The sequence below is a fragment of the Myodes glareolus genome, chromosome 20 (genome assembly GCF_982192425.1).
Source record: "Myodes glareolus chromosome 20, mMyoGla1.1, whole genome shotgun sequence".
Lineage (NCBI taxonomy): Eukaryota > Metazoa > Chordata > Mammalia > Rodentia > Cricetidae > Myodes > Myodes glareolus.
Window position 1 is genome coordinate 52,995,299 of NC_142045.1, and position 27,965 is coordinate 53,023,263.

Genomic DNA, 27,965 nt, shown 5'->3' on the forward strand with positions numbered 1-27,965 from the left:
GCAGAGGGCAAGGGCAAAGAGGGGAACCAGGTAAAGCAGTCAGGAGGCCCAAGGAGAGGAATGATAACCAAAATGGATTATATAGGGAAGGGCAGATGGGAGGAGAGAAATTTAGGGTAGGGATGGGATATGCCATCTATAGCAGGTAGGGATAGAGGAATGCAGGGAGAACCGGCAGTCAGAGTCCAGTCTGGTGTGTTAAATAGGCACCTTCGCTATTTGTCCTGGGTTTGAAACCTAACAATTGCACCATTTCCTGCCCTGTTATATTGAGAACCAGGCCCAAAGTCACAAGCCTGTAAATTCCAGCTACCTGGGAGAGTGAAGCACAGGGATTACAAATTGAAATCCAACCTGGGCAATAAATGTAACAGGAGATCCTATCTCAAATTACAAAGTTAAAAAGAGGGCTGGGGGGGCTGGAGAGATGGCTCAGTGGTTAAGAGCATTGCCTGCTCTTCCAAAGGTCCTGAGTTCAATTCCCGGCAACCACATGGTGGCTCACAACCATCTGTAACGAGGTCTGGTGCCCTCTTCTGGCCTGCAGACATACACACAGACAGAATATTGTATACATAATAAATAAATAAATAAAAAAAAAAAAAAAAAAAAAAAAAAAAGAGGGCTGGGGATACAGGTCAGTGGTAGAGTGCTCACCATGCACGAGACTCTAAGTCTGAGTCCCAGAACTACCAAAAACATTTTAGAAAAGAAAGTGGCCATCCCAATGACAGAAAAGTTTTTTGTTCTCCCAGAATTAGAATACCCACAGTGGTTTGTTGTGTACACTCAAAAATGTTTTACTCATCATTTTTTGCCTGCATTTCAGAAGCATCTTTGGTGTACTATATTGGGTCCAACTTCTTCAAATTCTGCAGCCGTGATCCACATGTCTTGGAAGGCAGACAAGGATGCAAGAATAGACCCGCCCATCCAGGCTGATATTTTCCTCTCTGGGGGAGCGGTCACCTGCACAGGGGTATTGGCTGGTGCCATCTTTGCCACCTCCTTAACCAGTCGCTTGTCTAAACCAGGGAAAGTGGTGGATCCTCCAGCAAGGATAATATTGGAGAAGAAGGCATTCCTGAGATCCGTGTCGCAATTCATGATGCTGCTGAGACACATCTTATCAATGCCAGGCATGTCCACATTCAGAAGCCTTGGAGAGAAGAGGGCCTCTGGGCAACGGAAGACCTGGTTATGGAGTTTGATAGTCTTCCCGTCAGGCAGCGTGTATATCTTCTCTCTGCCTGGCTCCTTGGCCATTTCCTCCTCATAGTTCATTGCCACATAACAGATATTCTCCTTAATGTCCGTAACAATCTTTCTGTCCCCAGTTCTAAGCAGCATGACACCATCGTCCTTCAACAACATCATGAGGTAGCTGGTGAGGTCAAGTCCCGCCACATCCAGCTGCTTTACACCATGAGGCAGACAGTACCCCTCAAAGACCGGCACACACTGAGTAATCCCAGCGCCTGAATTCAGCACCAGGCCAGTGGTGAAGCCAGCGGCAAAGAGGGCCAGCACAGCTTGCACAGACAGATAGAAGGCAGGGACGCCCAGGTTTTCAAAAAACACTTCAGAGATGTGCTGCCGGTTCACCAGTGGGTTCAGTGCAGGCTCTGTAACCAAGACTGGGCCGTCCCTGGGCTTCAGGTTTAGGCTATAGTCATAGACATGCTTCCACATGATCTCCATGTCCCCCCAGGAGGAAATGAGGCCCCGGTCCACTGGATAGCTGGAGGGAGAACAATAAGATCCATAAGTCTCGTGCTTTTGTGGTTGTTATTAATGGTGGTTTTAGATTTTATATAAAATTATATATAAATTATATTATATATAAGTCATATAATATAAATTTATATAGATATATATCATATAATCAATATATAACATAATCTATATACATAATATATTATACACATAATATATTACATTATATGTTGTATATAAATATATATTATATATATATATATAGTTTGATAGTTCTTATTTTTGAGACAGTCTCACTGTGTAGTCTTGTTTTGAGACAGTCTTACTGCATAGCCCTAGCTAAGCCTAGAATTCAATTTGCAGACCAAGCTGGTCTGGAATTCAGATTCTTGCCTCTGCTTCTGCTGGGATTAAAGGTGTGCTACATAGATCTCTAATATGTGTCCTCTCTGGTCTGTTTCAGCTAACGCAAATATTGACCAGTATTGCTTTCTGGTCAACAACAGAAGACAAATACCAGTAAATGGCTACCTTTCTCTACGGTCATTTTGCTTAGCCAGTTTTTTCCTCTTTGGAGAATGTTTCTTCAAAAAGTTGGGAAATTTCCACATTCTGGTATAGTTGTAAATAGTTCAAGAGACCATGCCAAATGACCAAAGCTATAAATTAAGTCACATTCTTAGGCGGACACCTATACATTTGAATACATTTGTGTAAAGAGAACAGAGGTTTTTGTGAGGGGGTTTCTCTTCCTGGTCCTTTCAGGGTGGCTTTAGCTCTGGACTCTCCACCCTCTTCCACACCCACCCAGGCTGCAGCATCCCGTGGTACCTGATGGACAGGAAGCTCCGGCGCTCCTGAGCTTGGTCACCCACACACAGCTCCCGCGCGCCGTCCATCGCAGTGTTGTGGCCCTTGGTCCGGCCCAGAATGTTCGGGTAAACGAACTGGGGCTCCCGAGTCCCAGCCAGGCCCGCCTTGATCATTCCCGAGCCACTGTCGATCACCACCGGTGGCTGGTAGCCGCTCATGTCGCCGGCTCTGCTGCCTCTGCGGCCGCGGGGTCGCCCCTCCCGGCCTGTGCCAGGACCTGCACCCAGAACGCCGCGTCACAGAGGACCCAGCCGGCGGCTGGTCCGTGCGGCGGGCTTCTCTAGGCTGAGTCTCACCGCAGCCGCTGGAAACTCGCAACCTGAACACCAGAAATCCGGGCTTCCCTCGCGAAACATACGAAAGCTGACAATTTGCAAGGAACTTTCTAGAAAACTGTAACAAGCTATTAAAAAAAAAAAAAATGACTGTCCCAAAGTCGAGTTAACCGGAGTGTTTCTGGGCCACGGGGAAACTGGTGGACGCCCCTGAAACCGGGGGATGGCCTGGGAATATTGCAGGAACGCTCAACTTCGGGGGGTGCTGGGGTGTGAAACGAGTTTATGTCCTGTAGGTATCGTAGACAATGCCACGTCTTTCCTGTAGTTTCTAAAGGTGTACGCAATTAAAAGGGCAGAACGTTTTTGGCTGTTTTGTAAGACATTTTAGCAAGACTGGCCTAGATAACTCCCCATAATCCCCCTCTTAAGCCTCTGAGTTCTGGGGTGCTTAGTTCCCCCTCCTTCCTCCCCCCCCTTCTCTTCCCCATCCCTCGTTCCTTCTTTTCCTCTTCTTTTTCATCTTTTTGGATTCTATCTCTAGGTTTTCCGAAGTTAATTTTCATTTTCTGGGGTTGATTTTTAGAAATAAGGACACGTCTGTCAGTTGGTAAGAAAAGAAATTCCTTAGGTTATTATGAAGTTCAGGTCAGAAGAAAGTACATTGCGCCGCAAACAGCGTCTTTGGTGTCTGATCTCGCGCATCCCTCATTTAGGGGTTTTAAAACTGGTATAAATTAGGACCTTTGGTAAGTATTCGGGGCGGTAAGGGGTGGGGGGGGAATGTGATTTACACGTCCTCCCACCAGAAGCAGGCCGAGGGGAGGGAACCCTGGCAACTGCACGCCACAGCTCTCCTGCAGGAGAGCGTAACCTGTCGGAAATGGGACGAAAACCAAACAAAAGGGACAGAAACGAGAGTGCCTGGTCTCCAGCGGCAGGGATTTGCAAGGAGTTTGCAAACAAGTTCAGACTTTGAAATAGTTTCAACACTATTTAGTTAACGATGTGACTTTTCCCCCCTTTTCCCCATTGAAAATTTGCAGTGTATATGATGAGAACATCACATATCAGGAATCATTCACCAGGTCTGGCTAGCCGGGTTTCCGTAGTGTAGTGGTTATCACGTTCGCCTAACACGCGAAAGGTCCCCGGTTCGAAACCGGGCGGAAACACATGCACCTTCTTTTTTTTCTCTTTCTTCTAACTATTGCTTGTTGTCTGGGCTTTTCAAAAGCTAGGCTCTCAAAACCCTGATGACAAATCCTGCAAGTGGCAACTTGCCACCTGAGGAATACGCTAAGAAATCTGTTTTTACTCAACTATTTTAATGTTGAAAACAAACACCCCGAGAACACCAAGCAAAAAGGACTGATGAGGTGGCTGTTGATCCACAAGTCAAACAAAACCAACTGTTAGCTCCGTCGCCTCTGGAACACTTTTGCATTAGCCACTTACTTTTTCCTCTCGAGATTCCGCTTTCCCTTCCATGCAAAACTGTGTTTTATTTAATCTGTATGACAAGTTCACTATATATTTCAGAATTAACCCGTTATTGAAAAGAGCCCGACAAAAGGGTAAAATTAAAAATAAATTTATACTCAGAAATATAAAATAAAGAAGTAGCCTCAACATTATTCTTATTAACACGTCAATAGTTTTATTCACGAATTCTTACAGAGATGTTATAATGCAAATATTCGGGTAGGGGGAAAGTCTCAGATTTTCTGAGACCGTCTTTTAAACTAAGTAAATTCCGTAAGGTCCAAAAACAACTTTTTTAACAACAAAGTTGTGGTTTTTAAGATTTAAGACGTCCGCAGAGTCTAGGGAGGAATCTACCCGAACACATCAAAACTTGCTGGCACTTTCTTGCAGGGCAGCGCTAACTGTGCGCTTCTTCCTTTACTGCAGAAAATCTGAATTCGATGTAAATAATTGTGCTAAAATTGTCCTGGTTCAGACGCAGGAAAACCTTTTTCCGGTAGAAAGCCCACCTTCCTCTCATGTTGCGCATGCTCAGTGCGTCCTGCTGGTTTGCTTGGCTTTCGTGCTTCCCTGCCTTCTGTCTGCAGGTAAGAGCCTCCTGAAAGATGAGCGTCAGCGGTCCGGCTCAAGCAGAACTCTGGGGGTCCCAAGAGCTTTCGGGTATGCAAGAGAGGAAGGAGTGATTGGTCTCGACTCAAGCACATCCCTCCCACCGGCCACGGTCAAGAGCCAGGGTGCACAGCGCCGCAGTCGCCACTGGAGGGGCGCTAACGAAGAGAGGATGACAGGAGGGGGAGAGAACTACAAGTCCCAGCATGCAGCGCGCAGCGCGGCTTCCGCAGAGGCTGGCTGTGCACTGGAGCCGGGGGTCGGCCCAGATGCTGTGGGCTGACCAGGTGAGCGTCTGGCGTAGGATGTGAGTGAGCACTGGAAGTGTGTTCCGGCGGCCCGGGCATGCCGGGACGGTAGCCCTCTGAGAACCAACTCGCCCGCCCTAGCGGACCTCGGGAGTCCTAGCGCCGGTGCCCACCCCGGACCGCACGTCCGGACGTGACGCCGCAGCGGAGGAGGAAGGGAGAGGCGGGGCGCCGCGGTGACGTCCTCCCAAGATGGCGGCGAGAGAGTGAAGAAACTGTTTCCCTTGGGCGGCTACCGGTGAGTGCCGCCCTCTGCCCGGCCCGCGGTCCTCGCGATCTTGGCTCCCGAGGTCCTGCGTGGCTTGGCGCCTCGGAGGTCGAGCGCGTTTGGGGGGGGGGGAGGAGCTGTCCTGGGAGGGGCAGCGTCCGCGGTGGCCGGAGCTGCAGCCCGTGCCGTGGGAACTCGCGGGAGTGCGAGCTGGGAGGAGGGCAGGGCAGGGAGGCCCGGGCGGACTGGCTGGGGCTGTCACCCGGCGACTGCCAGGCTGGCCGCGGGCAGGCGAGGGGTGTGTCCGCCTCTGGGGAGTGGCGGGGCCTTTGACAGCCCTGGTCTGGTCGGGCGTTCCCGCCCCCCTAGCACTTGCCTTGCGCTAGGGAGGAACCACCCTGTCTAAGCCTACAGGTTTCAGTGACCAGAGAGCAATTAGAACAAGTCGCAGCGCGTTCTTATCCCCGCTGCCTCAAAGAGTCATTTCTTAGTTTGTTTAGGCACCTTCAGGTAAATATTTCTTCCGAGCTTGAAAGTTCGAGGGGTCAACTCTAAAAGTTTACGATTTTAGGACCCTTTTTACAACTCATGAAATTGACTTTGTTCGCCATCATTTATTGCATTGGCGTCCTAGTTCAGTAAAACAAAGACCACTTAATCACCTCGTGTGTTTGGTGAGGCTATGGGGGGGGGCGCAAAGTAAAAGCTCTCTCTCTTCGTGCTGTTTAGCCTTTGACCCTTCTCCACCCTCCCCTACCTCTGCTTGGGTGGATGTCTCATGAAAGCTGATGGTTATTGGCTTCACTGTCTCTTCTTGTCTTTCAGATCAAGGGTAAAATTCTGATACCAAAATGCAGTATTCGCACCACTGTGAGCACCTTTTAGAGAGACTGAACAAACAACGGGAAGCAGGCTTTCTCTGTGACTGTACCGTAGTGATTGGAGACTTCCAGTTTAAGGCGCACAGGAATGTGCTTGCCTCCTTTAGTGAGTATTTTGGTGCGATCTACAGAAGCACTTCTGAGAACAATGTTTTTCTTGATCAGAGTCAGGTGAAGGCTGACGGATTTCAGAAACTGTTGGAGTTTATATATACAGGAACTTTAAATCTCGACAGGTAAAGTACACGTTTTTCCTCAGTTATGAAAGCTAGTCAAATGGTCTTTAGAGCTACAGTGCATTCAGTTTCCCATCCACTGCACACTCATCCTCAGCCTTGATGTGCACCATATATACATGCACGTATATATGTGTTTATATGTGTGTATATGTATATATGTGTATGTGTGTATACGTATACATACTATATACAATACTCATACACACACATGACTTCAGTAGCTCTGTTTAAGATGAAAAGATGTTTGGTAATCACAAAAAAACACACCTTAACATCAAGAGTTCTGTCCAATGTACTTATTTACTAAAAAAAAAAAATCTTTTTTGAATTTTGCAAATGTGAATTTTCAATGGTAGATTCTAAGTGAATTTCAGTTTCCCATTGCTTTCGGGCTTCATGGTCCTCAGGCCTTCTGCTTATGAGGTGTTTGGAGTTGAGTGTTGAAAAGACCACCTCTGGGCTCACATCCTGGCGCCTGCCATTGCAGCTCTAAATAGCCATGTGCAGAGCGTCCTGACTGTGGTTCTAGACCATCACTTTGTGGGAAGATGAGGAACAAGAACTCTGTTGCTGTTGTTAACCTACCCAAAGCTTAATCAAGCCAGAGGTTTGCTGTGCTTCTCTTAAGACTCTAAGTATTGGGCTCCAGTGACGCCTCCAGTGGCCGGGTGCCAGCCATGCCAAAATGAGTAGCTGACTTTGGGTCCCCAGCACCAACAAGAAAGCAGTTTTGTAAGAACAGTGCGCCAGGTAGGCACAGGTGGTTCTCTGGATCCCACTAGCCAGCCTGCCTGCCTGCCTAGCGGTATCTGTGAGAGACCCTGTCTCATATGAGAGGGTGAGGAGTAGCAGAGGGAGACAGCTAGAGTCATCTGTGGCCACCACACACAAGCACACTTGCGTCTGCATGTATGTGTGCACATGAATGCCCACATACTCCTATGTCAGGAGATGCTGCTGCCCCTTCAATAGTAGGTTCTTCTGAGTCTTATCATATAGATTTATTGTGTTCTTCTATACAAATTAGACTAATAGTGATACATTCCTAGTTGTAGGAGAAAAGGTAGAGAGGGCAAAAACAAAGAGAATTTGGTCAAATTATGCATGCTTTCTTTCCTTCGTTTCTTGTAGGAAGCATGAACATGAGTAGAGTATTGATTGATAGAACAGATTTATAAGTCAGTCATGAGCTTGGCATGCAGAGGCAGGTGGATCTCTGTGAGCTCCAGGCCAGCCAGAACTACTAAAAGAAAAAAACATTACAGGCTTTGGAATTAGATCTTCCTAGCTGAGTGGTCCTATATCTCCTTTAATAAGCCCTTTCTGGGCCTTAGTCTCCTTGTAGATGTGAGGTGGTCATTACTATTGGTATTGCTTTAGAGATGAAGTGAAGACTTACTTGAAGCCCCACCTTGCAACAAGCGTTAGTTTACTTTATATTTTATATTCTTTCCTCTTTGCCATGTTTGCTTCTACATTCCTCAAATGAAGATTAGAAGGAAGAAGAACTGTGAAATTCTGCTGCCTACTGAAAAGCACTGTTTCTGTACACATTCTTTTCCAGACCACCTCTGCAGATGTATGCATGTATACAATTGAGATCCTTTCCTTGTGTCTTGCAGCTTATTATGAGAATGTACTTCTTCTTCTTCTTCTTTCTGAAAAGGAAGTATTCGTGTTTTAGACTTGTTTTATGGGAATAATCAGCAGTGATAAATTAATCTCCCACAGTTATTTAAAAGTGGTAAATAATTGATTAACTGGACGTTTTGATTGAGTGCTTCTGGTTAAAGAGTGTAGGAGCTCCCTTCCCTCGACTCAGTTCTCGCACTTTCTGAACCATCTGGCACCCGCCCTCTTCATCCAACAGCAGCTAGTTGGTGAGTTTTTTCTTACTAGCCATCCTGACCGTCCCCAGGACATCAGGTGATGACTGTTGACCATTCTGTGTGCCTGCTCTGCCTTGGGTGGGGGGTGGAAAGATGCACCTCACCATGCTATCCAATATGGCTGGCAGGCACATTCCATTCAGTTTAGATTGGCTGGAGGTCATTCTGCCAAAGTCCGGTGTCTGTTCCTAACAATTCAACAATTCTGTCAGTGGGTCCCTGGATTTCTTTTCAGACCGTTGTGCCTCCTTCTTGGTGGCAGAGCTTGGGTGACAATCCCTTCTTCCCAATGACCTCCCATTAGTAGTGAGATTGGCTCAAGAAACTGCTGCTCAAACCCAACATTACTGGTGCATCGTAGCACTCAGAATCTATCCCCTAGATTATCAACAAAAGGAAGCTTTGCAGTTTCTGTGGGTATGGAGAGACTGAAGGAGGCTCTTTTTCACTCTTCTCCCTCCTAGCCTCCCTCTCAGAGATTCTGCATGTCTCCACTTCTACATCTGTGCTAAGCCCTCTTGCCCTTACACCTTTTGTTCACATCCTATTGGCCATCGAAACTGCTGCCTCCCACCCAGAAGCCAAACTAAACCTTTGGTCCCACTGATAAGTGCCTCCCCCCACCCCACATTCTATCCTCTCCCTCCTCGCAGCCACATTCTGTCCAATTCCTTCACCCTCCCCTCTGCCTCTCTCATCTTGGCCCAGGCTGCTCCTCTTGGTTGGCACCCTCCTCCAACTCAGGTTCAACTCTGGATTCTCCCAGATGTCCTGATTCTGCCTATTCTCTCCCTTTTATTTACAGTAAACCTCTTCCACCATACCTAGGGGAGCTATCATATCCTTTTTTTAAAAAAATTTATTTTCATTCAACTGCTCTTGCAGAGGACTCTAGTTAAGTTCACAGCACTCAGGGTGACTCACAACTTTCTGTAAGCGCAGCTCTAGAGAAATCTGATGCTCTCTTCTGTTTCTGTGGGCATCTGCACTCAAATACACTTTCTCTACACATACACATACATATAATTAACAAAGATATATCTCATTAAAAAATCTTATTATTTCATGTGTATGGGTGTTTGTTTTAGCCTGTGTGTATGTCTGCATCACTTGCATGTGGTAGCCAGAAGAGGGCGTTTGGCTCCCCTGGAACTGAATGAGCACTCCTGTGGGTGCTAGGAGTGAAACTCAAGTCCTTTGGAAAAGCAACCAGTGCTCTTAATTGCTGAGCCGTCTCTCCAGGCCCCCAAAATGAAAGTCTTTCTTTCTCTCTGATAAAAAGGGAGGGGAAGAAGCAACGTAGTAGAAAATTAAGTGATCTTAAGAGCTAGATTGCCTTGGTTATTTCTTGGTTCTAACAAGTTACTTAATTTCTTTGGCTCTTTTGGTGGGGGTGGGGGAGACAGACAGAGAGCAGGCAGCAAGGGAAGGAGGGAGGGCGGGAGAAAATACGTGTTTGTATTGATTAGGATTGAACCCAGTGCTTCTTGTTAAGGTACCCAAGCTTTCTCCCACTGAACTTCCCCAGGCACAGCCCTTGAGAATTGTTACAAGTGATTAAATGACCTTCAGTGACTATCCAAAAGATAAAAAGGAGTTTGGAAGCACTGTAGCTTAAAACATATAACAAAAACACCTTTTTTAAAAAAAGATTTGTGCCGGGCTGTGGTGGCACACGCCTTTAATCCCAGCACTCGGGTGGCAGAGGCAGGAGGATCTCTGTGAGTTCAAGGCCAGCCTGATCTACAAGAGCTAGTTCCAGGACAGGCTCCAAAACTAGAGCAAAACCCTGTCTTCAAACAAACAAACAAAGATTTGTTTTACTAATTTTTTTTTTCACATATTTGTGGATGGCCTTGGAGTCTAGAAAAGAGCGCTGGGTCCCTAGGAGCTTGAGCTTCCTGGTGTGGGTACTGAGAACTGAACTGTTGTAGTCCTTCTTAAGAGCAACAAGATCAGTTTTTGAAGTAAAACTCTTGATTGGTTTTCTTCATCCAGTGTCTTAACTGAGATTATAGGCTGTGGAGTAATTTGTGCAGATTTTTGTTTTGGCATTATACAGTATGTGACCTAATGCTATTAGTTTTTTTGTTTTGTTTTGTTTTTAGAGTTTATTTCACCTTGCTATCTGTTTGGTGATTCATTTGATGGAACACAAAGCACAAATATACTCTGAGATTTAGTTAAATATATTAAGTGGTAGAGTAAACTTTATTTTTATTCTATGAAAATATGTATAATGAATATTTATTGTCAGTGGTGATGCTGTAACATACATGTAAAGTACATTTTCTGATATATGTTTGGGACACTTACACTTTTATTTTTACAAATGGAGAATTAATTGTAAAGATTCAAGGTCTATTCTAAAAATTACCACAATGAGCCATAAGAAAATAATTTATTGAATAATATTTTTTTATGTAGAGGGGAGACTCAGATATAATCTATGCCAGAAGTTGATAGGTAATAAGTTTAAAAACTTGAATGCGTTTTCCCATAGAATAAAATATTTTCACTGGGGGAATAGGTTTTTACATTCACTCATACGGCTCTTTAGCCTACAATGAGTTGAAAATGATTGTCATAAAAGACATTTTAAACAGCCAGGAGAACACTGAATGAGGCAAAAGTACAGCACAGTGGAACTCTCGGAGACCGAGTGTGACTAAGAGACTAGTGCACATGCAGGATAGTCTTGGAGATTCCAGACAGTCAGTGCTCTGATTATTTTTTATTTTGCTTCAAATTTTATCCCCTCTTAAAAAAAAGCAGTAACAGTATTGTCATCATTATATGTTTTCAAGTATAATTGGAGCCCTTTTACCAAGTTACAAGGAAGAAAGCAGAAGAGAGGCTATGTTAGTGAACCAAGTGACCCTTGGCACAGTGGCAGGTGGGGAGTTCCCTCAAGGGTATGTGTATCTGTATGCTTAGATTAGCTTGAGATGTCACCCTTCACCTTCATTAGCAGTTTTTTTTTCTTTTGAGACAGGGTTTCTCTGTAGTTTTGGAGCCTGTCCTGGAACTAGCTCTTGTAGACCAGGCTGGTCTTGAACTCACAGAGATCTGCCTGCCTCTGCCTCCCGAGTACTGGGATTAAAGGCATTTGCCGCCACTGCCTGGCCATTAGCAGTTACTAATATCAACTTAACTCTTGTTTTTACAACTGAGGAATTTTAAGCCAGTAATGTTGCCTTGCCCTGGTTAATTCATAGAATGCTAGACCCAGTGCTAAATATAGCAGTCACCCTTCTCTTGTACTCCCGGCAGATGATCAGTTTGACTGGGATGTTGAACAGTGTGGTTTGTCTCTCATACAAAGCTAATGAGATACACTTTCCTGGCAGTAAGCTGAGCTAGAGAGAGGTCAGCACATTCAAAACCTTTGTCCCTCCCAGTTGTAATTCATGAGCCAGCTACATTGACCTAGCAGGGAGTGCATTGCAGCTGTCGATTCTCTGGCACTATCAATGATGCCCGAATTTTAGTCTTCATTAACAAGATCCCTTCATGATTCATATTGACAGTAAAGTGTGAGAAGCATAGTTAAAAATACCTCACAGAGCAGAAGGGAGAAGTGGGAAGTAGTTTTCACTGAACTCTGTTGCGAGTTCAGAAAACTTGACTGGAATCTGAAGAAGCCTCAGAGGAAATGGGAGGAAGCAATGTATTGTCAACAACATTTAAAAAAGAAAATTAGCAGGGCATGGTATGCATGCCTTTCATCCCAGCACGCAGGAGGCAGAGGGAGGTGAATGCTATGAGTTTGAGGACAGTCTGGTCTATGTGAGTTTCAGGTTAGTCAGAAATACAGTGTTACCCTATGTGTGTTTTTGTGAGTGCAGATGCACCCGTGTGTACCACAGCATACATGTGGACATCAGAGGACAATTCTGGGATTAGTTTCTTTCTTGCTGAGGCAAGGTCTGTGTCTGTCTCTGCTGTAGGAACACTGAGATCCTAGGTATGCACCATCACATCGGCTCTTACACGGGTTTTTGCTTACTCAGCTAATGCTTTTACCTGTGGAGCCAGCTTACTGACCACCCAACAACCATTTTCCAATTTAAATGTTTTTGTTTTTGTTCTGTTTGTTTTTTGTTTTTTTAAGCAGTCAGAAAATAAGACATTTTGTTATTGTATAATGGTTCATCAACATCTATAAGTAGGCATTCTTTTTATTTTTTTTTTAGTATCTATAAAATCAGATACCTGTTCAAACATTCTGTCAAATTACATTTTATAAATTTGTTACTTAGTTTAAATCTTTCCAGAATTCTGCTTCATTATTTCTTTAAATGGCTATTTCTTTAAACGGCATTCAGGTGTATGTGCTGTTGCTTCAAGTTTTCCTTTTGATCAGAATATTGTCATTGAGCCTTGTTTCCTTACAGTTGGAATGTTAAAGAGATTCATCAGGCTGCTGACTATCTTAAAGTAGAAGAGGTAGTAACTAAATGTAAAATAAAGATGGAAGACTTTGCTTTTATTGCTAGTCCCTCTTCTACAGAAATATCTAGTATTACTGGAAACATTGAATTGAATCAACAGACCTGTCTTCTAACTCTTCGAGATTATAACAATCGGGAGAAGTCAGAAGTATCCACAGACTTAGTTCAGGCAAATCCTAAACAACGGGTATTGGCAAAGAAATCGTCTCAAAGTAAAAAGAAGAAAAAGTCTTTCAATCCACAGAAACCTGGACAGAATAAAGCAGCGCAGTACCCCAGTGATGTTTTAGAGAGTGCTCCTGTGGAGCTGTTCATAGATACAGGTAAGTTGTCCTCACCTGTAGACGAACAAGTCGTCCAGGGAAATGATAATACAGAACTCGAGTTGACCTCAGTTGTGGAAAATACTTTTCCAGCACAAGATATTGTACAAACTGTTACAGTCAAACGGAAACGCGGCAAGTCACAGTCACACTGTGCTCTGAAAGAACACTCCATGTCTAATATAGCCAGTGTAAAGAGTCCCTATGAACTGGAGAACGCTGGCGAAGAGCTGGATCAGCGGTATTCCAAGGCTAAGCCAATGTGTAACACGTGCGGGAAAGTGTTTTCAGAAGCCAGCAGCTTGAGAAGACACATGAGAATACATAAAGGAGTCAAACCCTATGTCTGCCACTTGTGTGGAAAGGCTTTTACCCAGTGTAACCAGCTGAAAACACACGTAAGAACTCATACAGGTGAGACTGCTTTGTTTTCCTGCTCTGTGATGGCTTGTGTTGTTTTGGTTTCTGTTCTGTTTGGTACTAGGGATTGAGCCCAGGGCCTCCACTGAGCACACCCTGTGCTACTAAGTTGAATCTCCAGTCAGTAGAGATGATATTAGCACACAGCATTGATGGCCTTTCCACAAAATTGGCCATGTTCTTTTATTTGTAAAATGTTTTAGCATTAAACTCTTAAAATCTTATTCGTAATTGTAACCAAGTATTAACAGCTTGTTGTTATAGTTGACACTTTTAAGTTCTAGTGCATCAGGTTATTACACCATTTTCTTTTATAAGCATAAACTTGGTCATGCTTTGCAAGTACTCTACCACTAAACTATAGCGCTTCACCCTTCCACAGACGGCTTTTTTATTTGAGACAGTGTCTTGCTAAGTTGTTAAAGATGGCCTTGAACTTGTCTTGTAAGTCTTGAATTTGCAGTGCCCCTGCATCAGCTTCCAGAGTAGTTAGGATTTTAGAGCTTTAGGCCTGGCTTGGTTCTAGCTCTTAAAGTATTTAACAGAGACAATATTAAAACTCAGTCCAATATTTACGTATTACCAATACTTCTTTTTACTTGCTATACTTCGTTGGTTTTTGAACATCGTTCTCTATCAGCTTCTTTGTTTATCTGTTTTACATGACCTGCTGGCAAAGTGTGAGCATCTATTAGTACACATAGTAGACATTGTGTTTTATACATTTTTCTTGCCTTTCACTGTTATGATGAATTTCTTTCCTACTAGTTAGTGTTTTCAGTAGTCTGGAAGGACATCCCGTTTGCTTTTGTTACTTAGAAGTTACCATTTTCTCTAAAGACAAAACCCAGTACTGTTAGTGCTCTTAAAGCCTTCAAAGTTTATAACTTTAGCAAGTTAAACAGGATTTTTTTTTCCCCTTCCTAATACAAATGTTATTGTTCTTTCAGGGGAAAGGCCATACAAATGTGAACTGTGCGATAAAGGATTTGCTCAGAAATGCCAGCTGGTCTTCCACAGTCGCATGCATCATGGTGAGGAAAAACCCTATAAATGTGATGTGTGCAATTTACAGTTTGCAACTTCTAGCAATCTCAAGATTCATGCAAGGTAAAAAAAAAACAAAATAAAAAACTCTGAGTTGTTTAATCTTTAAGTAAGTTAATTAGTTAATTACTGTAATCTAATGAGTACTTTTTTTGTTGTTTTTTGAGATGAAGTTTCTCTGTGTAACAGCCCTGGTTGTCCTGGAACTCTCTCTGTAGACCAGGCTGGCCTCGAACTCACCGAGATCCGCCTGCCTCTGCCTCCCATAGTGCTGGTATTAAAGGTATAGGCCATCACTGCCTTCTTGGGTGGGATTTGTTGTTGTTGTTGTTGTTGTTGTTTGTTGGTTTTTTTTTTTTTTTTGGATGAGTACATTTTTTTATGAGTGCCCAGAGCAAGCTTCATGTTACACCATGCTGATGATTTTATGCTTGCCCTACTGAGATTTCATCTTCCTTGCATTTCCTCATTCCTCTCTTTTGGGATGGGAGTTGTGCTGTGGAATGTGTGTAAGCTGTGTTTTCATTTTTACAAGTGCTCACAACTCAGTTGCCCTAAATCTCTGAGGCTTTAGACCTAGACTTCTGAGAGGTTCTCTGACTCTTAGAGATAGATGAATGCGTTCTCATGGGAGATGTGCTTGAACATTTAGGGCTGGAGGTAGAATTTAGTTTGGATTTGAAATACCTCCCGGGTTCTCGTTTCTGGAAGGTGTAATTCCAGCACAACATTCAGGAATGATTTTTGAGGAAGTGGCTCTGACCTTATCAGATTTAGGGGAGGTGACATTTAGGTGTTAAGACCTAGTTAAATAACTGAGTTGTGAGCCTCTAGGGATTGTGTTTTGCCTGGCCCACCCCCACGAGCTCTTCCTCTGCTTTTTCCTGATTGCTGTGATAGCTCCACCATGATCTTCCAAGGGACTGTGGCTACAGTAGACTCTGAATGCCTCTGTATGAGGGCAAGGTGCCTAGTACTTTATTCTCAAAGCAAATGAACTTACATTTTCACTTTTCACACCCTGTAACTTTTGATGGGTAAAATTTGACCATTTTATACCGTCTGTTTGTTTGTTTGTTTGTTTTGTTTTGTTTTGTTTTGTTTTTGAGACAAGGTCTTGCCATATAGCCCAGGCTCATCTCAAAATCCAAATCCTCCAATCTCTCCCTCCTGAGAGCTTAGATTATAAAAATATACCTTTGGTTGGAATTTTTGTTTGTTTTGTTTGTGGTGGTAGAAATTAAGCTGAGGGTCTCTAACATGCTAGACTTCATTCTCACTGTGCGGGTGTGGTCTTCAGCCCTGTCTTCAGCCCTGTCTTCAGCCCTGTCTTCCTTGGGCCATGCTTATCTGCACTTCCTTTCTAGCCAAACCTCCAAGGTTTTCAAAAATTCCCACTTTGCCTTTACTTGCTGTAAATCTGGCTAAAAGTAACCCATGACGTCTTTGTACTGTACGGCCTCGAAATTTCTTCCACTGGAATAGTTAAATCTTCTTTTCTGTATAATTTTTTTATTGATATTTATTGAGTTCTACATTTTTCTCTGCTCCCCTCCCTGCCTCTCCCCTTTCCCCTTCAATCCTCCCTCAAGGTCCCCATGCTCCCAATTTACTCAGGAGATCTTGTCTTTTTCTACTTTCTACTTCCCATGTAGATTAGATCTATATAAGTCTCTCTTGGTGTCTGCATTGTTGTCTAAGTTGTCTGGGATTGTGGTTTGTGGGCTGGTTTTCTTTGCTTTATGTTTAAAAACCACCTATGAGTGAGTACATGTGATAATTGTCTTTCTGTGTCTGGGTTACCTCACTCAAAATAATGTTTTCTAGCTCCATCCATTTTTGTACAAATTCAAGCTGTCGTTATTTTTTCTGCTGTGTAGTACTCCATTGTGTAAATGTACCACATTTTCCTTATCCATTTTTTTATCGAGGGGCATTTAGGTTGCTTCCAGGTTCTGGCTATGACAAACAAAGCTGCTATGAACATAGTTGAGCACATGTCCTTGTGGCACGATTGAGCATCCTTTGGATATATACCCAAAAGTGGTATTGCTGAGTCTTGAGGAAGATTGTTTCTGAGAAATCACCACACTGACCCCCAAAGGGGCTGTACCAGCTTACATTCCCACCAGCAATGCAGAAGTGTTCCCTTTTCCCCACAACCTCTCCAGCATAAGTTGTCATCAGTGTTTTAATCTTGGCCATTCTTAGAGGTGTAAAATGGAATCTCAGAGTTGTTTTGATTTGCATTTATCTGATGACAAGGATGTTGAACATTTCTTTAAGTGTCTTTTAGCCATTTTAGATTCCTCTGTTGAGAGTTCTCTGTTTAGGTCTGTACTCCATTTTTTTTTAATTGGATTATGTGATCTTTTGGTGTCCAATTTCTTGAGTTCTTTGTATATTTTGGAGATCAGACCTCTTTCTGATGTGGGGTTAGTGAAGATCTTTTCCCATTATGGAGGCTGTTGTTTTGTCTTGTTGACCAGGTCCTTTGCTTTACAGAAGCTTTTCAGTTTCAGGAAGTCTCATTTATTATTTTTTTCTCTTAGTGTCTGTGCTGCTGGGGTTATATTTAGGAAGTGGTTCCCTGTGCCAATGTGTTCAAGTGTACTTCCCACTTTCTCTTCTGTAAGGTTCAATGTGGCTGGCTTTATGTTGAGGTATTTGATCCATTTTGACTTGGGTTTCGTGCCTGGTGATAGATATGGGTCTATTTTCATTTTTCTACATGTTGATATCCAGTTATGCCAGCACCACTTGTTAAATATGCTTTCTTTTTTCCATTTGATATTTTTTGCTTCAGGTGTTCGAAGATGTGCGGATTGATATCCGGGTCGTCTATTCGGTTCCATTGGTCGTCCTGTCTGTTCTTATTCCAGTACCAGGCTGTTTTCAGTACTGTAGCTCTGTAGCAGAGTTTGAAGTCAGGGATTGTGATGCCTCCAGAAATAGTTAAATCTTTAAACCCAGTTCAGAGTCTTACAGCATGGATAAAATATACATAGGTTATTTGCCAGCGTGCAAAATTGTTCTCAAGTTCAGTTCCCGGCAGCACTGTTCTACAACTCGTGAACACGGTCTTTGTTGTCATAGTCCCTTTGGCTGTTTCTCTCCTCCCCCTCCCCTTTCTAAAAATTGTGGTCCAGTTGACCTCAAACTTTTACTATTTTCACCTCAGCCTCTTGAGTGTTGGAGTTATCAGAATGCATCCCTCAATCTACTTACTTGTCCACATTTCTGTGAGAATTAAGGTCTTCTGAATTTGTATCAGAATGACCCACTGAGCTCTTCTTGTGTCTTCCTAGAACTTCCCTAATCTGTATCTCTAAAGTCTCCCTACTTCCTCCTAAAGTCAATTCTAAAAGCTTCTGGACCACATTGTGAGGTAGTCCCAGTGAACTCATCACTGGTACTATTGTTTTCTATATACCCAGCTGTCCCTGAGACAATGTCTGAGGCAGCTACCCTAAGATGGAAAGATCTGTGTTGGCAGAGAGTTGCAGAGTTTTCAGTAGAGAAGTCTATTGGCTTCATAACTTCTGGGCCTTAGGTAAAGCAAACCAATATGTCAGAGAGGGTGTGGTGGAAGCCACTGCTCATCTTTTGGCAGTCAAGAAGCAGAAGCTGAAGAGGGCATTTGGAACAAGATAGATCTCTCCAAGGTATAATCTCAGTGACCTACTTCTTCTAATGAGGCCCTACCTAATATCACCACAAGCTGGGGACCAAGCCTTTGCACTTGGCCTTTAGGGAGCATTCTAGCTAGATTCAACTATTATTAACACTTGGAGTTAGGGGGTTTGTTTTAGTTTAGCCAAAACAAATTGAACATTGAAATGACAGTCAGAAGGAAAATAAGGTATAAGGTGTGTATATATATATATATATATATATATATATATATATATATATATATATATATATATGCACAGATGCTATATGTAGGGTGCAATGATATGGAACTTTTCTTTAAAGTACATTTTTATTTTGTGTGTGTTTGTGTATATCTTTACAATGGATGGCATGCCTGTGGAGGCCAGAGGACCACCCGAGGGAGTTGGGAACCCAATGATCAAACTTAGGTGACAGCAGGCCCCTCTGCCTACTGAGCCAACTCACTGGCCCCAGATTTTCTTGTGATTCAGTAAACTATGAACTAACTGTCCGCTGGGTGTGAGGGTGGATGAGGAAGTGCTAGACATGTGAGGAAGAACTTTCGACCAGTAAGATGGACTGGCAAAGGAATTGCTGTATTTGGGGTTTGGTAATAACTATTGTTCTGCTAGTTGCTTTTTGTCAACTTGACACAAATCTAGACATGTGGGAAGCTGGAATCTTGGTTAAGAACATTTTCTTCATCAGGTTGCTTGTAGGCAAACCTATAGGTCATTTCCTTGATTAACCATTAATGGGAGAAGTCCCAGATCACTGTGGTTGGTGCCATCCCTGGGGTATGTAAGAAAGCAGGTTAAGCAGGCCATGAGGACCAAGCCAGTAAGCAGCTCCCCTCCATGGCCTCTACTTCAGTTCCTGCCCTGTCTTCCCTCAGTGATGGATTGTGATTTGGAAATAGAAGCTGAAGTAAACTCTCTCCTCCCCAAGTTGCTTTTGGTTATGATCTTTATCACAGCAGCAGAAACCCTAAGACAACTATATAATGATGATGGCAAAAGTTTTGTTTAACTTATTTCAGAACTATTGTTTTGATAACTTAAAAAAATGGGGGGGTGGGTTTTACATAGAAACAACTATTGAATTTAAATGTGTAGTCTTAGCTTGTTAAGATGAAATAAAACGCTGCATGAAAAACTATGTAAAAAATACTTGATGTATGTACTGACCTCTAGATTACTCTACTTACCATTACTTTCTGTTTACTAACAGGAAGCACAGTGGAGAGAAGCCATATGTGTGCGATAGATGTGGGCAGAGATTTGCCCAAGCCAGCACACTGACCTACCATGTCCGTAGGCACACTGGAGAAAAGCCTTATGTGTGTGACACCTGCGGAAAGGCATTTGCGGTCTCTAGTTCTCTTATTACTCATTCACGGAAACATACAGGTAAGAGTTACATACAGAGAGACTAGCTGCAGTAAGAATACAGATAAAAGAATGGGAATTGGGCTCTTACCAAAGGTAGATTGTAGACTTCTTAATTAGATATCTACATTGGTATTTTTGGAGCTAAGTTCATGATTTTTACATAACTCTTAGATTAAATACAAGGTAGGTAAAAGTTTTATCTTGTAGCTTAGGCTTGTTGAAGTAGGGTAATTCTGAAGATAATATATGAATTGAATTGAGACATGTTTTTATGACTAGAGAAAACCTCATTAATCTTTTTTGAGAATTTATCTTCTTTGAATAAGCGTGTGAAGGGGGAATTAAGCTGGAGGTGGGTTAGACAACTTGTTTTGTGACCTGGGACCTCCTTTGCATAGATACTCTGAGATTTGGAACACAGACAGATGCATCAAGTGCAAATTACCAGTTCTGAAACAAGGGGACCCTTCGTTTGTAAGCTGGACTGCTAATGATCTTTCTCACATGTTTGTATTCTTCTTGGATAATAAAGTAGAAGCAAGATTTGAAATGTGGCTTAAATTTTTTATTTTTTTATTTTTTTGGTTTTAAGAAACACATTGCCAGGAGATCTCGTCTAGGAAAGATAAGACATTTTGCAGAAGTAATGTTTTAGTATGGGAAAAATATCAAGCTAGATAGATGATATAAAACTATAGTTTGTTATGTTGGATTACTGAAAATGCCTCTAAGATACAATGTAGAAAGGCTTTCATATAGATAATATTTAAAAGCTTACTTTAGATCACTTGTAATTGATAATATTACATTGGTATAGTACGCCACTTCGCTATCTTTTATTTTCCATCTAGGTGAAAAACCATACATATGTGGTATTTGTGGGAAAAGTTTTATTTCCTCAGGAGAGCTCAACAAACACTTTCGATCCCATACAGGTCTGTGTTTAGGGAGAACGTATCATTTTTTGTTCTCTCTTAATTCCTTTGTATATAAACCTTGACTTTGAAACCATTGTGGGCTATATAGTTTCTAGTCATAACTTTGTGGTAATAAGATTTTAGTATATTCATATCAGGTTTTTATTTGTTCATTTCTTTATTTTTTAAAGTTGTTTAGAGTATAATTTAAACTTGGTTAAGAATTGTGTAGATTTTCCAAGAAATATGCCAGATGTCTGTTAAATAAAAATGTTTGTAATAAATGAATAAATATTTTAAAAAATGAATAGATAACACCAGGGAGCTGTCAGAATTAGAAAGTGATGTTCTTATATGCAAGTTTCCAGAATAGATTATAATATCAACATGTTTATTTTAACATGTAATGTGTAAATAGGATGAAGAAAATGTTGAATATTAAAAATTAAAAGAAAAGAAAATGCTACTTTAAAAATATACTGTTCATTTCTTTTCAAAAACCTGTCTTCATAATTCTTGTCCAGAGTAATAGGAGAGTCTTGGTGAATTAATTGCAGCTCCTGTATCCTCATGTTCCTTGGTTTTGGGGTAAGGCATTATGTGGTTCTTCAGCCATCACCCGACCCCCATAGTGCTGGAGAGCAAACTCAGAGCCTTACAGGTGCTGGGATCGCAGCCTACCTCTCAGCTACATCCCAGCTCAAACAGTTCTTATTTGAAAGTACTTATATTGTAGAATATCATCAGTCTTTCTTAGAGGACTTCCTCATTGGTGAAGTGTATGAGAGCAAAAATTATAGCTATACTTTTTCCTAGTTCTGTAGCCAGATTTTAGCATATGAATGGCATCCAGTATGTATCTGATAGCAGTAAAAAAGGATTATTTTTTGAGAATTTCAGATAATGAACATGCTTAATTTCCCTGAAATTGGCTTATACTTTCTGTGTCTAGGAAATTATACCTCTGTGTCTAGGATTCTCATCTCACTGTCACAAGTGATTAAAGTGACTTTTTTGCTTTATTTTTATAACATTTGATAGTTTTGTGTCTGCTGGCATGTTGAAAATACCGAGTTTTTAATGTTCTTATCTTGTTTTTCAGGAGAACGGCCATTTATCTGCGAATTATGTGGAAATTCTTACACAGACATTAAAAATTTGAAGAAGCACAAAGCAAAGGTCCATTCTGGTGAGTGCATGTGCTTAAAGCCTGCGCTGTCCTGTGGTGGGGCCAGAGCAGGTCAAGAGAGACATTTCAGCAGTGTAAGTTAGACAGGTATTTAAAACTAGATGTCGGCAGATGTGGTGGCTCCTGCTCATCATCTCTGTAGTCAGGGAGCTGAAGCAGAAAGATCTGGAAGTAAAGACCAGTCTGACTCCAGATCTAGTTGTCATCCAGCTTGAGCCACATAGTGAAACCTTGTCTCAAAAACAAATAGGAAATCCCAAAGAAAACAGGACTCAAGGCTCCTGTGCTTAGGCCTAATAACCTAAATTCTATTCCCAGATCTCACAGAGAGCAGGGGAGAACAGACACACATATATACACTAACACACACACACACACACAAGTAAACAAACTGAATTTTAGAAAACAAAATAGCAAAACATAGATATATACATATAAAGTCGTTTTGTAATTTACAGAAGATTTGTCATTCCACTTCTTTTGAAATATTGAACTTCAGTTTTGTTTTGTTTTGTTTTTTAAAAAAAAAAACATGAAATCTTCAGGGTCTGGAACGATAACTCAGAACTGCTGCTCTTCCGAGGACTGGGTTAGAGTTGCAACACTGACGTGGCAGCTCACAATTGTCTGTAACTCCAGTTCCAGTAGAGGGTTCTGATGCCCTCCCTCTACTGGCCCCACAGGCAACAGTTACATGTGCAGGCAAAACACTCGTACATGTAAAATAATAATAATAAAAAAATACTTCAACTATTTCCTCCTTTAAAAGTATGACTTGCCAGCCGGGCAGTTGTGATGCACACCTTTAATCCCAGCACTCAGGAAGCAGAAGCAGACAGATCTCTGAGTTTGAGGCCAGCCTGGTCTACAGAGCAAGTTCCTGGACAGGCTCCAAAGCTATACAGAGAAACCCTGTATCTTAAAACAATCATATATATGTATATGCATACCTACGTGTACACGCACACACACACACACACACACACACACACACACACACACACACACGATTTGCCGCAAAGCATGGTGGCACATATCACACACCGAACTTAGGGGACAGAGGCAGGAAGAGTGTGGTTCAGTGTGAGCTACATGGGCATCCCTGACTCAGAACAAACCATGACTTGTGAGTAGTTTCAAAAATGAAAGTTAATATAAGCAAGCTAAATAGCCTTATTCTCCAGAATGCAGTCTGTGTGATTCAGACAGCAGTTCGGAAGAAGAGAGCTATCATGAAGAAGAGCCTAGAAATGTGGAAGGAAATAGAACTCTGGTAGATCAAAAATGCTCCATTAGTGTAGGCAGCCAGAGTGCAGACTTGTAGGCCTGTGTCTCACTGTACTTACAGCATTCTACCAAGATGAAAAGTATCACAAGTACGTAGATGATGGTAATGGGTGTGATAGAATGCTCACCTAGCATGCATGAAGCCCTAGGTACAATATCCAACTCCAAAAACTAAACATCCTGTTAATAAAAGTCATTGTAAGGGTTAAGGCAGAAATATCTGACAACTGCAGTGAGTGTTCAGCAATCCATTTAAAATCTATGGAATACACATAACTGCAGGGCAGACAGTTGAGCAAGAGCTTACAGCCTGGATGTAACTCCAGAGATCTAACTAAATAAGATTGTCAGACATGGTAAATACAAGTGCTAAATAAGAGTTCTTCTGAAGCATTGGAATGGGTTTAAATTTAACCTAGACATGGAAGCCCATGCCTATAGTCCCAGCACTCAGGATGCTGAGGGAAAAAAGCAGGCTGACTGCAAGTTCAAAGCCAGCTTGGGCTGCATAATGACAGTATCTAAAAAGGGGGGGATTGTCAGAAAAGAAAAAAATTATTCTTATGAAGTTGAAAAGTTCAGAGAATGGAGAGAGCAGGATGGGCCAGTTCAAGTAGAAGACATTGTGATGCGTCACCAAGATGAGACAGCACAGGTTGTTTGTTGACTGGTTAGGCTGAAGAAGACAGAGAATTGAAGCTTAGTGAGACAAGTGATGTACTGTTAGCTGTCTGCTGAGGCTGCTGGAGTCCTGTCAGCATTTCTGGGGTGGCAGCAACATGTTAAAAGCAGTAATAAAGTTAAGCAAAGGTGCATCTTTAGTCAGTGTGACAGTTTCTCACCTCGGGAGAAATGATAAGCGTTGTACTGCAGACTTAAGCCACAGAATAATAGGAACTGCTTGTTAAAATAGCCAGTGTACAAAGGTTTATTTACTTTACTGCCCGTGTTTGGAGGGAATTAGAAAAGTGTAGCTGAGCATTTAGCCTCAAGGAATGTCTAACCCAGTTAAGGATTTGAGGCATGACTGAGTAGAGTGTTAAACAAGAGTAAGAGGAATGGGTGCCACAGGTAGGAATATAAAATTTGACAAATATGTAATAAGGTAGATGAGAAAAAGTTCACCCAAGTTTCGAATGGTTAAATCTATTTATGTACTGGTATTTGTGCTTGACTCTGCTCTTGAAGCCCAGATATGCCCAACGCTAAGTATCAAAACAAGCTTAAATCAGGCACATTGGTGAGAAACAGGTCGCACATGGGTTTGGAGACTAAGTGTAATTTCTAGGACTTGTAAGTAGATTAGCCTACCTCAGACAATTCTTTAGTTTTGTATTGTTAAAGACAGGATACTTTCTGACTTCCATTTCAGGTACAGATAAAACTCCAGATGGCAGTGTAGAGGACCATGCTTTAAGTGAACAGGATCCCACACAAAGAAGTCCTTTGTCAGAAACTCTAGATGTGAAGCCTTCAGAGGTGACTCTCCCCTTAGCGCTTCCGCTGGGAACTGAAGACCATATGCTTCTGCCTGTCACAGACAGTCAGTCTCCAACGTCTGACACACTGCTGAGGGCAACTGGGAATGGATTTTCAGAGCCACAATTGATTTTTTTACAACAATTATATTGACTTTGAGGGCGTGGAACTGCTCAGACATCCCTGGTAGTAAACATAAACATCTCTGGTAATGTGCATTTTCATATTAATCCCCATTCATTTGAGCTGTGTGGCCATTATGTTATGTGTAGGAGTAGAAGCACCCGACCCTGCATCCATCAGTGCTCATGCTGGGTTTTGGCTCTCACTGTTAACAGCCTTTCAGGGAGAGACTTCACTGTGGCAGCACCATTTTGGGCGGTAAGTTTTAGACACGGTTACAGCTGCCTTAATTCTATTCTTATTTTTGACTTCTTTGTTCCTGAAGTAAAATCTGACCTGTGGATTTTTTTTTATTGTTCTTTCCTAACTGTTTAAGCAAAATCTACAGTACTATCAACTTCAAAGTGTTTCTGTTTGTAAACCCTGTGGACCAGTATATAAACTGTTGGGGGGCTAAATTTCATATTTATACCTATGAAAATTTAGATACTAAGGAAGAATTGTGCTATTTATTAATATATTCCTTTAAAGGTAACTTTTCTAATAGAGCCAAAAGAAGTATTTCTCTTAAAACCCAGAAAAATGTATGTACATTTTTGTTCATTTAGAATGAACTTAGTACTCTGGAGAAAGCCAATAGTCAAATCAGTTTTTGTTTTGAGTTGAGACTATATTTTTTTAAATAGATATTTGGTGTTTTTAAGTGGTCAAAAGACGGTTTTGAAGTTTGATTCATTTTCTATTTTATTAGATTTGTAGATTATTGGAAGTGAATATATAACAAGTTTGAAATTTTTGATAAGCCTATCTTTTATCGGATATGCACTTTTTAAAATAAATGTTCTAAAAAGAATTTTCTAGATATAAAATACATAGTAGAAATCACTTGGCTTCTCAATTTGATATTATTGCATAGAAAAATCAAGAAACTTGAGTAGCTTGCCTAAAGCAACACACACACACACACACACACACACAAACACACAGACACACAAACACACACACACAAACACCCACACACACATAGGATTACTATCCTAACTTCAGTTATAAGCTACACTTTTTGATTATCAGTTTATTTACCATTTTATATTTGAGTTTTCTATAAGTATGGGCTTTTAAATTTTATAAATCAAACTACAACTTTTGGTTGTTGGCTCTAGCTTCATAGTGGTCCTTCCATTCCAGGAGGACGTAGAGAATTCAGTGTCACCCCATCGTAGAAACTTGCTGCCACTTTCCTCCATATTAATTTATTTCACTGCCTCACCCTTGTATTTTAAATTACAGTTTCAGAAGGTTAGTTCTCATAGTACTTATAAAAATCACGACTATTTCTCATTTTTGCCATGAGTTAGTTTTGCTTACTTGTTTTCATGATTTAAATTACACTGAAATAAATTCAATATGTTTACCAATATTGAATTCTTTAGTCATAATTCCCTGTTTGGGTCCAAGTCTCAGAAATGAGAAGACATAATAAAAACACTCAGTTCTTATAGACTGAAGTAGCGATACCTTATGTAGAGCATATAGCATTTTCACAATAAATTACCACCCAGTGAACCGACTTAACTGGAGAGAGTGTGAAATAACCACCTTTGTATAATGAACTTATTATTTTTACTATTAGCTAAGAAATCTGTGTGTATGTTAAATGAACATTCTGAGTTTGAATAAAATTTGTAAGGTTATGAAATGTTCAGCTAATTATTCTGGTTTGAGATCAATAACAATTTGCTGGAATGTAACAAAACTAAAGAAAATTTGAGAGTCAACCCCTTTTAACAGGTTTGGAGAGGTTTTGTTTAATTCACATCTTCATTCATCCAAGCATCTAATTCTTGGGACTGCCAACCAGCTCCCAAATAAAGACATGGAGACTTATTGAATTATGAATCCTTGGCCTTAGTTTAGGCTTGTCCCACTAGTTCTTAGTTCTACACGTTTCTAGGCATCTATGTTTACCTTGGGGTTTTTTGCCTTTATTTCATTCTGTATGTTCTACTCTTCTGCTTCCTCCATATCTGTCTGTCTGACCCCTGGCATCTCCCTGCCTTCTCTCTTCTTTGCTCCCCTAGCCTAAATAACTTCTACTTCCTCTCCCTGCAGGAAGTCCTATTCCTCCTCCCTTGGTGTTCGCAGTTCAGCTTATTAGACCAGTCAGGTACCTCGGCAGGCAAGGTAAAACAGCACACATCGTCACATAGTTAAACAAATGCAACACGTCTTTACATAGTTAAACAAATATTCCGCCACATAAATATGGCACATCCTTGCATTTTTTAAAGTGCTATAGTTAACTGACATAGTAGCACGTATCTGCAGTCACACATTCTGGAAAGTTGAGACAAGAAGACTAAAAAGGATTCTAAAAACTGCTATGATGATGTCATAGTTACATAAGGGCAAAAATTGCCCATTTTCCTCAAATGTAATGATAGTCTTTTTGTATTTACTTATCTTTTTAAATTTTCAGCTAGTCTCACTTTATAGTCCAGACTGCCCTAGCTCTTCTGTGCAGCCTAAGGTGTCCTCATATTCAAGACTCTCCTCCCTCATCCTCCAGACAGGCAATGCAATGGCTAACCTGGTAATTAGAATTTTGAAAGCTTCCAAATTTGTCATTTGCAGCATTATTTTATATGGTTACAATATGGAATAGGTAAGTTTTCTTTTTAATTTGCATTACCTGCATAGCTAAAAATTTTAAGTTGATGTGGCTTTAGTTGCCATTTGCTCTTCCAGAATTCCATGTGAAGAAAGCCCGGGTGTTCTCTCTTCCTTTTTCAGTACTACACTGTTTCTTATTTGAGCCTGTGTGTATTGTAGATATATCTGGTCATCACTCGAACACACAGAATCCTTGGGCTAAACACTTTGTTTTGTTGTGATGTGGTGGTGTTTTGGGAAAGATCTGTAAGTATTACAGAGGATTTTGAAAGTCTTTAAAATGCTGAATATCTCAGAAACTATGTTCTAGTTTTGTTTTGTATTTGTGTTATTTAACTCTAGTGTTAACTTTTAGACTTTTTAGAAAAGAAATTGTAGATTATATGTTATATGATTTTGCTGTTTATCAAGGTTTATTTTGTGGTTAAGACTCTCAGGGTCCAAAAAGATTCACTACAGCAGGCAAAAACTGGCTGGGGAAGGACAACCCGACTGACCTGAGCACGGCCCTCCTGCGTG

At 41.5% G+C, this 27,965-nt stretch overlaps 2 protein-coding genes and 1 non-coding gene across 7 annotated transcripts; 2 read left to right on the forward strand and 1 right to left on the reverse strand.

Annotated features, from left to right (window-relative positions):
* Positions 1-775: 775 nt before the first annotated feature.
* Actrt3 (actin related protein T3) lies at positions 776-3,218 on the reverse strand. Its single transcript, XM_048429933.3, has 2 exons — positions 2,548-3,218; positions 776-1,741 (listed from the first exon to the last, which is right to left on the reverse strand). Exons 1-2 carry the CDS (start codon positions 2,745-2,747, stop codon positions 826-828), a joined length of 1,116 nt encoding a protein of 371 aa, XP_048285890.1. The 5' UTR covers positions 2,748-3,218; the 3' UTR covers positions 776-825.
* Positions 3,219-3,966: 748 nt separating this feature from the next.
* Positions 3,967-4,039, forward strand: Trnav-aac (transfer RNA valine (anticodon AAC)). Its single transcript has one exon. It is a non-coding gene; the product is annotated as a tRNA-Val (tRNA).
* A 709-nt stretch (positions 4,040-4,748) lies between these two features.
* On the forward strand, positions 4,749-26,472 carry Mynn (myoneurin). Of its 5 annotated transcripts, XM_048429871.3 has the most exons (9): positions 4,750-5,507; positions 6,303-6,594; positions 12,884-13,263; positions 13,357-13,677; positions 14,634-14,793; positions 19,618-19,796; positions 20,630-20,713; positions 21,798-21,884; positions 24,544-26,472. In XM_048429871.3, exons 2-9 carry the CDS (start codon positions 6,329-6,331, stop codon positions 24,801-24,803), a joined length of 1,737 nt encoding a protein of 578 aa, XP_048285828.1. In that variant the 5' UTR covers positions 4,750-5,507; positions 6,303-6,328; the 3' UTR covers positions 24,804-26,472. The 5 variants fall into 5 exon arrangements, with proteins under 5 accessions (XP_085538476.1, XP_048285827.1, XP_048285828.1 ...); XM_085682350.2 differs by having other exon boundaries at positions 4,749-5,507; positions 6,303-6,464; positions 13,000-13,677; XM_048429868.3 differs by having other exon boundaries at positions 12,884-13,677.
* The last annotated feature ends 1,493 nt before the right edge of the window (positions 26,473-27,965 follow it).